Source organism: Carettochelys insculpta, chromosome 6 (genome assembly GCF_033958435.1).
Source record: "Carettochelys insculpta isolate YL-2023 chromosome 6, ASM3395843v1, whole genome shotgun sequence".
Classification (NCBI taxonomy): domain Eukaryota; kingdom Metazoa; phylum Chordata; order Testudines; family Carettochelyidae; genus Carettochelys; species Carettochelys insculpta.
The window spans coordinates 99,452,474-99,465,676 of record NC_134142.1 but is presented as its reverse complement, the minus strand read 5'-3'; the positions used below and the strand labels follow the sequence as shown (position 1 = coordinate 99,465,676).

At 39.7% G+C, this 13,203-nt stretch overlaps 1 protein-coding gene across 6 annotated transcripts in view; it reads left to right on the top strand.

Annotated features, from left to right (window-relative positions):
• ANO5 (anoctamin 5) overlaps positions 1–4,630 on the top strand; it is a 101,031-nt gene extending 96,401 nt beyond the window's left edge. For all 6 annotated transcript variants that reach the window (XM_074997674.1, XM_074997671.1, XM_074997673.1 and 3 more), the window contains one exon: positions 588–4,630. In XM_074997674.1, coding sequence (XP_074853775.1) covers positions 588–812 — 225 coding nt within the window. In that variant the 3' untranslated portion in view covers positions 813–4,630. The remainder of the gene's footprint in view (positions 1–587) is intronic.
• The last annotated feature ends 8,573 nt before the right edge of the window (positions 4,631–13,203 follow it).

Sequence of the window (13,203 nt, the reverse complement as noted above, 5' to 3'; positions counted from 1 at the left end):
CAAAAACTTTAAAATGGTGGACTTTTTGGAACATGACGGGTGTGTGTCTACACTGGAGGCTACCAGAATAATCAGTCATAAGAGTGGGGGTGTCTCCAGCAGAACCATGTTTATAGTGCTTTTTTCTGTGGGCAGCCATAAAGCAAATATGCAAATGAGCATCAATTTGCATTTTTGACACTGCCCATTTGTGTACTGCTGCCAGCAGTTCGGGTCAGTGTAACCATAATCAGAGTTTTTTAGAAAAACCTGCAGGGGCCCTTTTGTTGACAGAGCAAATCTAAAGATGGATCCATTTTTATGTGTAGGCAGGATCTATTGACAGTTGTTTTGTCGGAACATCTCTTCCAACAGCAACTTCTGTAGACAGATGCTTCTAGTGTAGTTGTAGCCGAACTGCATTATTCCAGGGCAGTCATATTAAAATATGGTCTGTTTTTAAAGAAAAAGAGAATTTCTTTCTTAATAATGAGTAATAACTAGCTTTTATACCCTTTAATCTGGAGATCTAATCAATTCTTCATTCTGTAATATGTCATCATGCTTAAGCTTGCCCTTTTTTTTTTTTTTTTTTTTTTTTTTGGCAGCATATTGTGTTCATTGTCAAATTCTTCGTAGCATGGATGATTCCAGATGTTCCAGCGGATGTAAAAGCCAGAATAAAACGTGAAAAGTTCTTAACACAAAAAATTCTGCATGAATATGAACTTGAGAAGCTGAAGCAGAAGCTGTGTGAAGGCAAGACATGTGAAAATATGGAAAAGGAAGTAATTGCCACAGAAGGAAAAGTAGAGTTATCCCAGGCAATGTAGCTGGAGGATCTGTTTGGTGGATTTTAGCCCCTGAAACTCCGGTCTTTATTTATCTGTGATCTGCTCAGTATGCAGTATGTTGAAAGCCATATGATAGTTTTAACCCTTTGTTTTCAATCCAAAGATTTTTAACATTTTACTGAGTGCTCTAGGCTTGGTAAAGGCCATTTCTCTGTTTACTTGCTCTGACTGTTAGAAGGTGCTGTTTTTTAACTATCCATCAGTCTGAATAATGTTTAAATCTCATGGATCTGAAAATCAAAATAATACTTGGAACTCCTGTCGCTCTGGTTCCCAACCGACGGGTTGTAATGCCCCCAAGGCGGTTGTGATCAGGTGTATGAGGGTGGTGACTTACTTTGTTCTTCCCATATTTCTAAACGGGAGAAGTGGGGTTGGCTCCCCAGGTAAATGGCAAGGTTTGCAGGGGGTAGCTCTTGCCATGAAGAAGATTGAGAATAAATTGTGATGTTATAGACACTTAATTAGCTAACATTGGAGGCAGAACAATTGTTCTTTCGTCTCTACTTCATATCATATATAACATTTGTTCACAGGCTTGCAACTTTTATCTTTTGAGGAGAATGATTTTTAAAGATGCATTGCCTTAATTCTACTTTGTATTTTTAGGTCACAGAACTGATATAGGCTAGTGAAGAAAAAAAGAATAGTTTCATTTATTTTCAGTGTTTTATTCCTAATAACCCTCATCTGTGAAACAGTTTCCTCACAATAAAGTTTAAACTTTGAAAGCTTTGTCAGGGTTTGATAGTTTAGTTTAGACTACAAAAATTGAAGAAAACTAAGCTCTTTTTTTCTTAACTCTAAAAGATATCCTTTGAAAAACTATGCTGAGTTAGTAGAGACCTGTTCTGTCATATAATTTCTGGTTGTGCACTTGTTATCTCTGAGAATGACAGCAAAGGGATAAAATGGTTTGAGCTGCCCAGTCAGAAAGTCTTCAGGAATTAACCACGGGGCAGTGCATTTTGAAAAGTCCCAGTGTGGGCAAGTTGAACTGTAATATTGATTGATCTATATATACTGGTGTGTTTCTATGTGAATGTGATTATAAAGTGATAAAGTTAAGTATTCTTAATACTGTTAAAATGCCAAGTAATGTACATTTATGTAGTCATTGTCCTTATATTAGGAACCCTTGAATTTCTTTTGTTTTTAATCCTTCCAAGAAGATTTTTTTTGGTGTGTCATGGGGCAGTTGTGCAAAGGTGTGACATACATTTGTTATTGGCTTTTGTACAGGTTAGCTCTAAGCTATATGTAAGCAGTATCCCTCTATATAATTTCAATTACAAGTATTTTAATGTATTTTGCTACATTTTAAAGACATATTGACTTTACAAAGCTTAGTGCCTTATTTATATGCATTTGACACGAGATGTGAAAATGCTAGCTGTATAATTAAATGGTATAGCATATCTTAAAAGTGAGCTTGCTGGCATCATAAAATTCTGAACCTGCATACAACAGTGCATAGTGATAGCTTAGCAATGGCTGCATTTTCAAACTTCAGTTTGTCAGTCCTATACAAAAGCACTGTAAAATGGATTGTGAGCTCAAGAAGTAGCTGGCTTGCCATATTCTCCCCAATGAAGAATGCTTGATAGTAATATTTGGAATTTTAATCTAGCTGCACTCTGAATATTGTACTTACTCATCTGTATGAGACCAAAAGCCTGATCATCTGTTTTGCCTTTCAGCTACAGATCTCATTGTTTTCTAAGTCTGTTCTTGGCTTCAGCAGAGCAAACTTGTGAATCAGAATTTTTTATATGTATATATATGCACACACGGCTAGTAGGCTGATTATTATAACACGAGTTTTAAATCTGTCTTGGGCAGAACTAATATTGGTGATAGAATTTATAATGTTAAATATTTACCTCTGATGAATGACACACAAATCTCCTATCAGCCAGGAAAGGTAAGCAAATGTACATCTCTTTCCATTATAATTCATCAAAGTGTGCTGTAAGAGCAGAGTGGCAACTGATTACATCTGATGAGTAAATATTGTTTGGCTTGCTACCCCCCAAATCTTTCTTAACTTGGGTGTCTCCAGGGCTGCTTGGTTAATTCTATGATGTTAGTGATCAGTATTTGTGATGGTTGAGATTGCTTGCTACCATTCATGTAACTTTAAAAACTCTGGCTCATCACAGAATAGCATGTATAGTTAAAATAACTCTGCTGCTTAAGAACATATTTTGTAGTGTGAAGTGCAGTAAGCCAAAGATTCATTACAATTACTGTAATTCTGTATATCCCACCAAACTGTAGTCAGTGATGCAAACATTTTACTGTTTTTTTTACAGGTATACTGTACATTAAATGGTGAATTTTCAGTATTTGTGTTATTTTAATGTTTAAATTATTTTCTCAATTTTATTACTGTTAGCAAATGGGAAAGAATGTGTGAAGTAGGAAGGGTGCAGCATGGCCATGTAGCCTCTGTACAAGCTGCACAAAAGGTTGATTTGGAAGTTAGAAACCAATAAACTCAGTGTCAGATGTTTGTACTCCTGCAGATTTAAAAATGTGTCTATTAATTCTTCGCAATTAAAAGAAGATGTTTAGATTCCCACACTTGAAAAGTTCCTAGCCAGGGGGAGAGAAATAGCTTAAAGATAAGGATGCAGAAGTAATATGCAGAAGCACTGGGTAGTGAAACAACTTAAGTTGATTTAACACTTGGCCTCATTTCTTATCCATTTTCTGAGAGCACTTACAATGTAACCTTATACTATAAAACATTTGGTTGTTTTCTTCACAGACTGTTACATATATTAAAAATGAAGAACTCTGGGCTCAGCCTATATATATATAGAGAGAGAGAGAGAGAGAGAGAGAGAGAAGTACACTTTAAATTATCCTCTTTTGGTGAACACAAAAAAGTATTTAGAAGACAGTAAATTGTCAGTTAACTGCAAAAGTTATAAAAGAACAACTCAATCTAACTTGTCTCAAAATTTAGCTTCTTGCCTTTTGTTTGTCAGTAGCTAAGCACTGTTTCAGCAGGTTTTTATTAGCGTAACTAGGGTTACAACGTTTCACGTTTTTTTTCCAGAAAGGTTTTGCAAAGTAGCAAAAACAAAAGCCATACCAGGAATATGAAGGTGCTAAATATATTCTGTGGTATGTTGTTGTACATTTAAATACATGGGTTTGATGTTGAAAATTAATTCTGAATGTACAAAATAATATGTGCACACATATACATACATACAACTATGTATGTCTCTAGAAGTGCCCTTTAAACAAAATGAAATGAGTTCGATATTGTAGTATGTAACTATTTATGCAAGATTGGATTACTTCAATAGATTAGCACATGAGGAAGTTTATTGGCTTTTAAGTGTAAAGAGTAACCCAATCAGGAATTTTTTTTACCAATATATTGGTTATATTTACTCTGTCAAAAGGTTTAACAAGCAATGATATAAGCCAATGACAATGAAATAAGAGTACAACCATAAAACACTATACTGTTTTCCTAGCAAATGTTATTACTGTGCTTTTTTTCTTTTTTATGTAAATTGTTTAATAATGTTGTCTATTTCAAATTGCATAAGAAAGCGGCAGGGAAGGATGCATTTTCTTACTGAGCTGTTTGCCTGTTTTGTGCCCAACCGATATTGTCACATAAATGGACCGTTATTTTTGACTGTTAAATATCATACCGATGTCTATGATGCACTAATCCTGGGATAATTTTTAAACATTGCATTAAGAAAACCTGTGTGTACAATAAGGAGATTTAAAAATGTGTTGGTGAATAAAGCAATGTTTATTTTTTACTTGTACTGTCAATATTTGTATTGTTGTTGTTGTTGCTTGTTTTGTGAAATTCAGCACGTCTGGAGCTAAAAGGCTGAGTCTATTATTCACAGTGCCTCAAAGAAAAACAGTATTTGTATTATAGATGATTAGTCTTAGATCACCAATTTAACACTATATTTGCATTCAGCAAAAATACTTGCCATTGAATTCTCCTTTAAAGACTAACTGCTATAATCTTTTAGAGAAAGGAGTGTATTAAGACATATGGTGAATCTATATCTTGCTTGAAATAGCTAATGCAAAAGGTAGAATGATTTCTGCTACAAATGCTTGCTCATGGTGTTGCTAAGTAGGTACGCACATGCACACTTGCTGGAAGGTTTTTCCCAGTAGTATCTGTCTGATCAGTTTTGGTGCCCCTTCATGGTGCTGTATGTGGGGCCCTGCTCATCTGCTTCCTCTTCAGTTCCTCCTTAATGCCTGTGACGATTGGCTGGAATGCTCATTCTCACTTTCTTCAGCAAGTCCTGTCCCTAGTACTCTTCCAGTCATTGCCTTCGCTTCTCACGGTGCCGTTACTCAGCCAGCCAGGGACAATACTGCATTCAGCAGAGTGATGCTTCAGTAAGCAAATCCATGAACCCCAATCCTGCCTCCAGGTTCCTTCTAGGGAGTCACATCTGTAGAATCAACATGAGCAAGCACCTGGAAAACCAAAAATGGTTACCTACCTTTTGTATCTGTTCTTTGAGATGTGTTGCTTATGTCCATTATCACACCCTGCAAATTTTCAAAACAAAAAGCAGTCAAGTAGCACTTTAAAGACTAGCAAAATGGTTTATTAGGTGAGCTTTCGTGGGACAGACCCACTTCTTCAGACCATACGGTGTGAAGAAGTGGGTCTGTCCCACGAAAGCTCACCTAATAAACCATTTTGCTAGTCTTTAAAGTGCTACTTGACTGCTTTTTGTTTTGATAGTGTATGGAGAAGCAAGCGCACAGAAAGCACAATAAGGACTTGCCAGACACTCACTGCATCTGCAAGAGATGCAGCAAGGACTGTCACTCTCGTGTGGGTCTTCGTAGTCACAATAGACGCTGTAAATGAAGTCCTCAATTGAAATTTTAAAGGGCGCAATCCATAGTCTATGCAGACTGAAGGATGCCGCCTACTACTACTACTACTACTACTAGACTAGCACGGCTTCCTCTCTGTTACCTGCAAATTTTGTGTTTACTATTTCCCAGAGCCATAATGACATGAAAATGCTCATACCCACCATGTTCTGATAATTTTGCTCCTAGTGCAAACAGGAATGTATTCAAACAGGGTCTCATCTCAGCCAGGCTACATTTCCTGCACTGTTTTCTCTTCCTGCACTCAGTAACTTAAGTTGATTTCCTCATTTGCTTTTAGTTCTCAGAGTCTGTCCCATACAGATACCACAAGTAGAACCAGTGGACCACGCATACAGTATTAGTTTTATACAAATTATAGAATCATAGAACGCTAGGACTGGAAAGGACCTCGAGAGGCCATCAAGTCCAGCCCCCTGCCCCAATGGCAGGACCAAGTACTGTCGAAACCATCCCTGATAGACATCTATCTAACCTGTTCTTAAATATCTCCAGCGATGGAAACTCCACAACCTCCCTTGGCAATTTATTCCACTGTTTGACCACCCTGACAGTTAGGAACTTTTTCCTAATGTCCAACCTAAATCTCCCTTGCTGCAGTTTAAGCCCATTGCCTCTTGTTCTATCCTTAGAGGCCAAGAAGAACAAGTTTCCTCCCTCCTCCTTATGACACCCTTTCAGATACCTGAAAACTACTATCATGTCTCCCCTCACTCTTCTCTTTTCCAAACTAAACAAGCCCAATTATTTCAGCCTTTCTTCATAGGTCACATTCTCTAGACCTTTAATCATTCTTGTTGCTCTTTTCTGGACCCTCTCTAATTTCTCCACATCTTTCTTGAACTGTGGTGCCCAGAATTGGACACAATACTACAGCTGAGGCCTAACCAGTGCAAAGTAGAGCAGAAGAATGACTTCTTGTGTCTTGTTCACAACACACCTGTTAATGTGTCCCAGAATCATGTTTGTGTTTTTGTAACAGCATTACACTGTTGACTCATATTTAGCTTGTGGTCCACTATAACCCCTAGATCCCTTTCTGCTGTTGTCATTCCTAGACAGTCTCTCCCCATTCTGCATGTGTGAAACTGATTGTTCATTCCCAAGGGGAGCACTTTGCATTTGTCCTTATTAAACTTCATCCTGTTTACCTCAGACCATTTCTCCAGTTTATCCAGATCATTTTGAATTATGACCCTATCCTCCAAAGCAGTTGCAACCCCACCCAGCTACGTATAAGTATTTTGTTAAAATATTGAATCAAATTGTGATATCACTTACAGTTGCACAACTTCCAGTGCCTCTGAAAGAGGCACCAGGGTTGACCAATAGCAACTGTCATGACCCCTTGTATGCTTCAGAAGGTAATATGCAGTTAACTAACTTAGACATGAGCATAGGAAAGAAATGCTAAAAGGGCAAAGTTCCTTATGAGGAATTTGTACAATGCTTTACTCATTGATTTGTAAACATGAATCTATTTTAGTCTCTTAGTTCAAACTCAGTTGAGATAGGAAGTATCAAGTATAGACAGTGTATTTGGTACACCCACTGATGAATCTGGAGCTTGGTCCATCATTTGCCAGATAATTCACTTTATTTTCAGCATTCAGCAGATGCTGCCTCTATTATTAAACAAAAGCAACAAGACATCAGATGTTATTAGAGCCTCTCTGGAGAGACTGAATATGAGTCACAAAAAGCGCTTAGACTGATTCCATCTTAACTTCAAAGTGTTTAAGACAGGAATAAGGCCAGGTACAGTGACAATATTTTAATGCAGACACAAAATGAGACTATCTTAGGAAAAAATGCCATAAGAAAGATAAAATAGATAATATGATTATCTGCCATGCTATTGACTCATGCTATTGCTATCTGTAACCTTATGTTTGGCAGGTTCCTTACATGGGTAACCAAAAATAAAGCAAGAGCAGTGATGGAAAAGTGAATGGGGAGAGGAAAGCAACAACAGAGAGAAAAACCAGAGAGAAGGTGATCAAGGTGGAATGCAGATAAGATGTAGGGATGTGGTGTCATTATGCCTTGATGCATGATATCTGGGTTTGGTGATTGGGTGTCTTTCAGAAGCTCCCAGAAGAAGAATTCAAGCTCATTTGACATTCTAAAGAAACAATAGCTTGGCCTTGAAGGACCACAGTATAGCTATATTTAAAACATTCATTGGGTCCAGTCTTTCACCCCAAAATGCATGTGAATGATGGTGGGGAAAATGTATAAAAACTTGTCAGACATTATTTAATGATACAAACAAATGTTACCTCAGGGAGAAGCATAGTCTACTGTTGTGACATAGGACAATATCCCTGAAAAACATCCAGTCTAAGTATCATTGGAGTCCATTTTATTAAATGCAAAGGTTATGTGTTGTTGGGGTCTGGAATAATAAAAGGACTATGCTGAACAATATGCCAGATAAGAATTGTCTTTTGGAACATTGGCTGTATCCACCCTATCCCAAAACTTCGAAATGGCCATGCAAATGGTCATTTCGAAGTTTACTAATGAAGTGCTGAAATACATATTCAGTGCCTCATTAGAATGCCGGCAACCATGGCACTTCGAAATTGATGTGGCTCGCCACCATGCGGCTTGTCCAGACGGGGCTCCTTTTCGAAAGGATCCCAGCAACTTCAAAGTCCCCTTATTCCTATCTGCTGTTAGGAATAAGGGGATTTCAAAGTTGCTGGGGTCCTTTCGTAAAGGACCCCGTCTGGACAAGCTGCGCAGTGGCGAGCCACATCAATTTCGAAGTGCCATGGCTGCCGGCATTCTAATGAGGCACTGAATATGTATTTCAGCACTTCATTAGTAAACTTCGAAATGGCCATTTGCATGGCCATTTCGAAGTTTTGGGCTAGTGTAGACGTAGCCATTACATATACAGTGGATTTCCAGGAAATATCAAGGAGTTGATGAATGGAAATTCCTCTCTCTTCCCCCAAATTCTGCCAACCCCAAAACTTTTGAAGTTACATGCTGTGCAGGGGGCCTTTGTCTGGTGATCACTTGTTACCTGGAGCTAGCATCAAAAGGTGTATAAAGGAAAGACTGAACTCTTTGGTGTGTGAGATTTGACCTAAGGCTGTTATGGAAATTTAATCACCGAAAACCCTCCTCTTCCAGATCCACTGTTGAAGATGGAGTTGGGGTGATTTCTGTTATGTATATGCATATAAGTCCTTTTAATATCTTCTCTGCAAGCTCTTGCCTTAAGAATAAATATGCTTGCTTACATAGCGCTGTGTGGTAAGCTGTAGCTGGTGGCAACCACCACTGTTCGTAGTCTCTGGAGCAAAAGCAATGCATAGATATGGGCTTGCTAAAACATTCTAGCTCACTGGGGACTGTCATAGTCCAGGACAATTGCCCTTGTATTTCCACTCAGTAATCCCGCCGCACATTTTCTTGCCTGCACGGTGTTAATCCCAGCTCAGGTTATCCAAGGACACCTGCTTGCTTTCTCTTCAGAGATAGTTAACTGGTCTAATTACCAGTTATAAGATACCACATAGGACTTCCTGTGCTAGCTGGATTTATTCAAAACATAAAAAGCACAAGAAGAATATTAACAACAATAAAAAGAACCTTACCAATAAACTCACTGGAGTTAACCACAGCCTTGACCTGGATTCTAGGAGGAGTGGTCCTTCCAACCTCCCAACTCATAGGGGATTCCTTAGATTTATAAATAAATTGCATCCTCGCTGAAGTTCAGCTCAGCCTTATGAGGCCTTGGTAGCTCTCAGTACTTCCACACTGAGGATGGAGTGCCACCTTGGCCAGAAGTCCTGGCCATTTGCTTGAAAAGGACAAAGGCCTTGAGCCCATTTGAAACTGGGTTCTTTATTCAAAAACTCTCTTTCTTGCTTATTGGTCATCAGAGAACCCAGTCTGAATTAGTATACAGTGTACCCCCACCTTACGAGGGTAATTTGTTCCTGAAAATCCCCTCTTAGGGTGAATTCTCGTAAGTTGAAAATGTAATTACCATTAATTTCAATGAAAAAAAATTTTATGCGTTCCTGAGCCCCAAAATATACACCCATTTATGCTAAAACAACACCAAATCCCACTAAATCCAGTGCAAGGGGGCAGGCAGGGCAGAGCAGGGCATGGGGAGGCAGCCCAGCCTGAGCGCAGCTTAGGTTAAATGGGGAGTGGGCACTGCCAGGGGCTGGCTGAATGGGGAGCCAGGCAGACACAGGGGGCCCACGGCTGGCGAGGGGAGATGCTTCTGTCGTGTGGGGCTGCGCAGCAGAGAGGACCCCCAGCAGCAGGCGAAGCAGCAGCGGCAGGCGAGCCAGGCGCTAAATGGGAAGGAGCACCACAGATGGCGAGTGGTGCCCAAGGCACAGCTGCGCAGGGCAGGCAGCGGCGGCCCCCTAGCTGCCCGGGGGTGGGGGGTGAGCAGCAGCGGCTGGGCTGGGATGGGCTGCGTGCCCAGCATCCACGTCTTGCAGAGCGGTGTGATCTACTGCTGGGACTTGGATGAGTCTACCTCCCTGCACCAGACTGCCGCCACCCCCTGCACGGCCTCTTCATCAAGACAAACGCAGCCGACTCCATCCCCTCGGTGCTTGCCTACCAGAGCCCGCAGCCTCCAAATCGGTCCTCGTAAACGTGAAGAAATGCCTCTAAGCTCTAGTAGGGGTATTAAATGAAACTCCTCGTAAAGCTGAATTCTCGTAACTCGAATGGGCATATCTCGGGATATGACTGTACATTCGCATCTCAGTGAAGGTGGCCTCCCAGGATTGATAATGAAAGAAGTACCTAGACATTTCCCCATCTCTATTAGAGATGATATGCTGCCACAATGCCACACACACAAGTGCATTTGTACCTTATGTACCCTGAAGTATAGGCAACTAACCCTATGTATTAACTCTAATTCAGTAAGGTTTAATTTTATTCACTAAAGTTTACCTTAATTCCATAAGGTGTGTTCAGGATAGTCACGCTGTTCCCTGTTTATACTGAGGTATCCACATGAGACAGTAACCTTGGAAAAGCCTGGTCAGGTGGGAGAGAGATGTGGTTTATCACTCAAGACAGGTGACAGCTGAGAAGCCAGGAGTCTAAAATGGGTGTGCTTGGCAGACCAAAAATAGAGGTGGTGTTGCCCTGAACTATGACAACAGTTCCATATTGTACCCATTAATGTAAATGGCAAGTTTTCAATGCGGATAAAGATCAGAGCTTTTATTTACCTTGCACGATCACCAAATACCCAATACCAAGGGCTGTTCTCAGAACACACCTTTACACAGGGTACAAGAGACGAAATAGCAGCAGTGCTAGTTTTATCCAATGCACCTGTTTGTGAATAGTCAATATTCTTCCTTTACGCTCCTCATTTGTTCTGTGCAAAAATGGGAGGGCTGTTCTCCATGGTGAAATGTTTTAGGCAGCCTTGAAGTTCTGATGGACAACCTGTAATGAAAGTATATTAAACTTTAGTCAGATTCATTTCATATATAATTATAAACCAGTTCTGGAAATAACATGTCCATTAGTAAGTAAGTGGGCAAACAGATGCTACAGGTAGGATCTAGAAGGTAGCGTGCTACATGAGCATAACCTACACATTTTAAATCAAAATGGAGCTCTGCTTTTTCTCCTTGTGTTCTTGGACATTGTCTTTAAAATTAAAACCAAGCTGCATCCATAAAGAAAGAGGCATGGTGACCTGACACCCTAATGGAGCAATGCAAATTTTCAACAGCTGAAAAATCTAGCCCTCCATTTTTTAACAGTCATGTTGTCCTTAACTGATGACTGAAGCTTACATTTTTGTTCTGATTTAAGTTATATTACCCACTCTCACTTATGCCCATACATAAAAAGCTTTATGAATTGCATTACAGTGGGCCAAAGCTGTATTTTGAGAAATTAACAAGAAGATGAGCAGAACAGGAAATCCCACCCTCTGTCTTGGATGATCTCTGCCTTGGAAAATGCCTAACAAGACTTCTTTGCCCCAGTATCTGAGTCTTCTTTCTTAATACAAAATGATAATTTGAAATGTAACTTGTGAGTTCAAGTTCTTTAGCTGTTGGGAAAAGCAGTGCAGCACCAGTTAACAAGGAAATAATACGTTTTTCCCAGAGATTGCTAATGACCTTGATTTGTCAGGTCATAGTCATGCAGTCCCAGCTGTTGTTTAAGGCTATGTCTACATGGTGGGTGCTATTTCAGGTACAACGTTATCCCAAAATAGCTGCCCACCTCTATGCAATGTGCTCGTTGTCTCAAACCCTTTTTCGAGATAACAAGAGCCCTACTCCAGCATCTCTGTCAACCTCATTGCATGAGGAGTACAAGGCTGAATTGAAATAGGGCTTTATTTTGGCATGTGGGGCCATTTAGACAGTGACACGTGCCGAAATAGCCTAGTTCTAAATCTACTTGAAACAAGCAATGCAAATTGTGTCGCTTATTTCGAGGTTAGGGTACCTTCTAGACATAGCTTAGGAGTGCTATGCATAAACTGACCAGCCTGTGTCAGGAAAGGAACAGAAATCTGTACAGCTCTGTTCTTAGATGCTGAAAAATCTATGGAACTATAAATATGAATATAGAGAGTGCATTATAAACTTGGGTGGATTTTTTATATACTTTGTGATTTAAATTTGATCATTGCTGACAACAGGAGACCAGACTTAGAAACACCAATGCTCTAATCTGGTGTGGTAACTCCTGTATTCCTGTGTACCACAGTTCTTTGTGGAAATTTCTTTGTGGAAAGGGGCCAGATGATGATCTGGTATATGGTGAACTCTGGAGTAATCTCAGTGATGTCTATGAAATTTATTAAGATTTACACTGATGTGACTGAAATATAAGCCCAGGATCCAGCTGCTATATGGTAAAAAAAGTATTAAATCAATAAAAGAGTATTTAAAGTAATTCCTGGCTCCTTTACAGATGGAAAATAGTTATGTTGTTATTTAGACCTACTGATGTCACAGATGACAAACAGTGCTGCAAATGTACACTTTACAGAGCCTGACTCTATTCTTGTTAATGCTGGTGTTGGCAAGGAGTAACTCCAGCGCAGTCACTGTCGCAAAACTATGGTGAAAGAAGAATAAGCTCCTTCCATGTTGAACTACACTCGGCCTAGTGCTGGTATTGCATTGGTAAATACACTCCAACCTTTGCCTATGAGCAGCTATTCCTGGCCTTCTCAAATATAAGGACTCAATCAAATTCTAATCTTATTGGTGGAAATCTGAAAGAACTTAAGTGAAGTTTAACAATTACTCTGGTTTACATCATCATAACTAAGAACAGAATTTGTCCTATATAATCCTCCTCGCAAAACTTCTTAACTCAGGTCCATGTGACCCTCTCACAATAAAAGCTCCTCATCTTGCTGAATTCCCCCTACACAAACTGTCCTGTGCCATCAGTTCCAGTCCTGCCA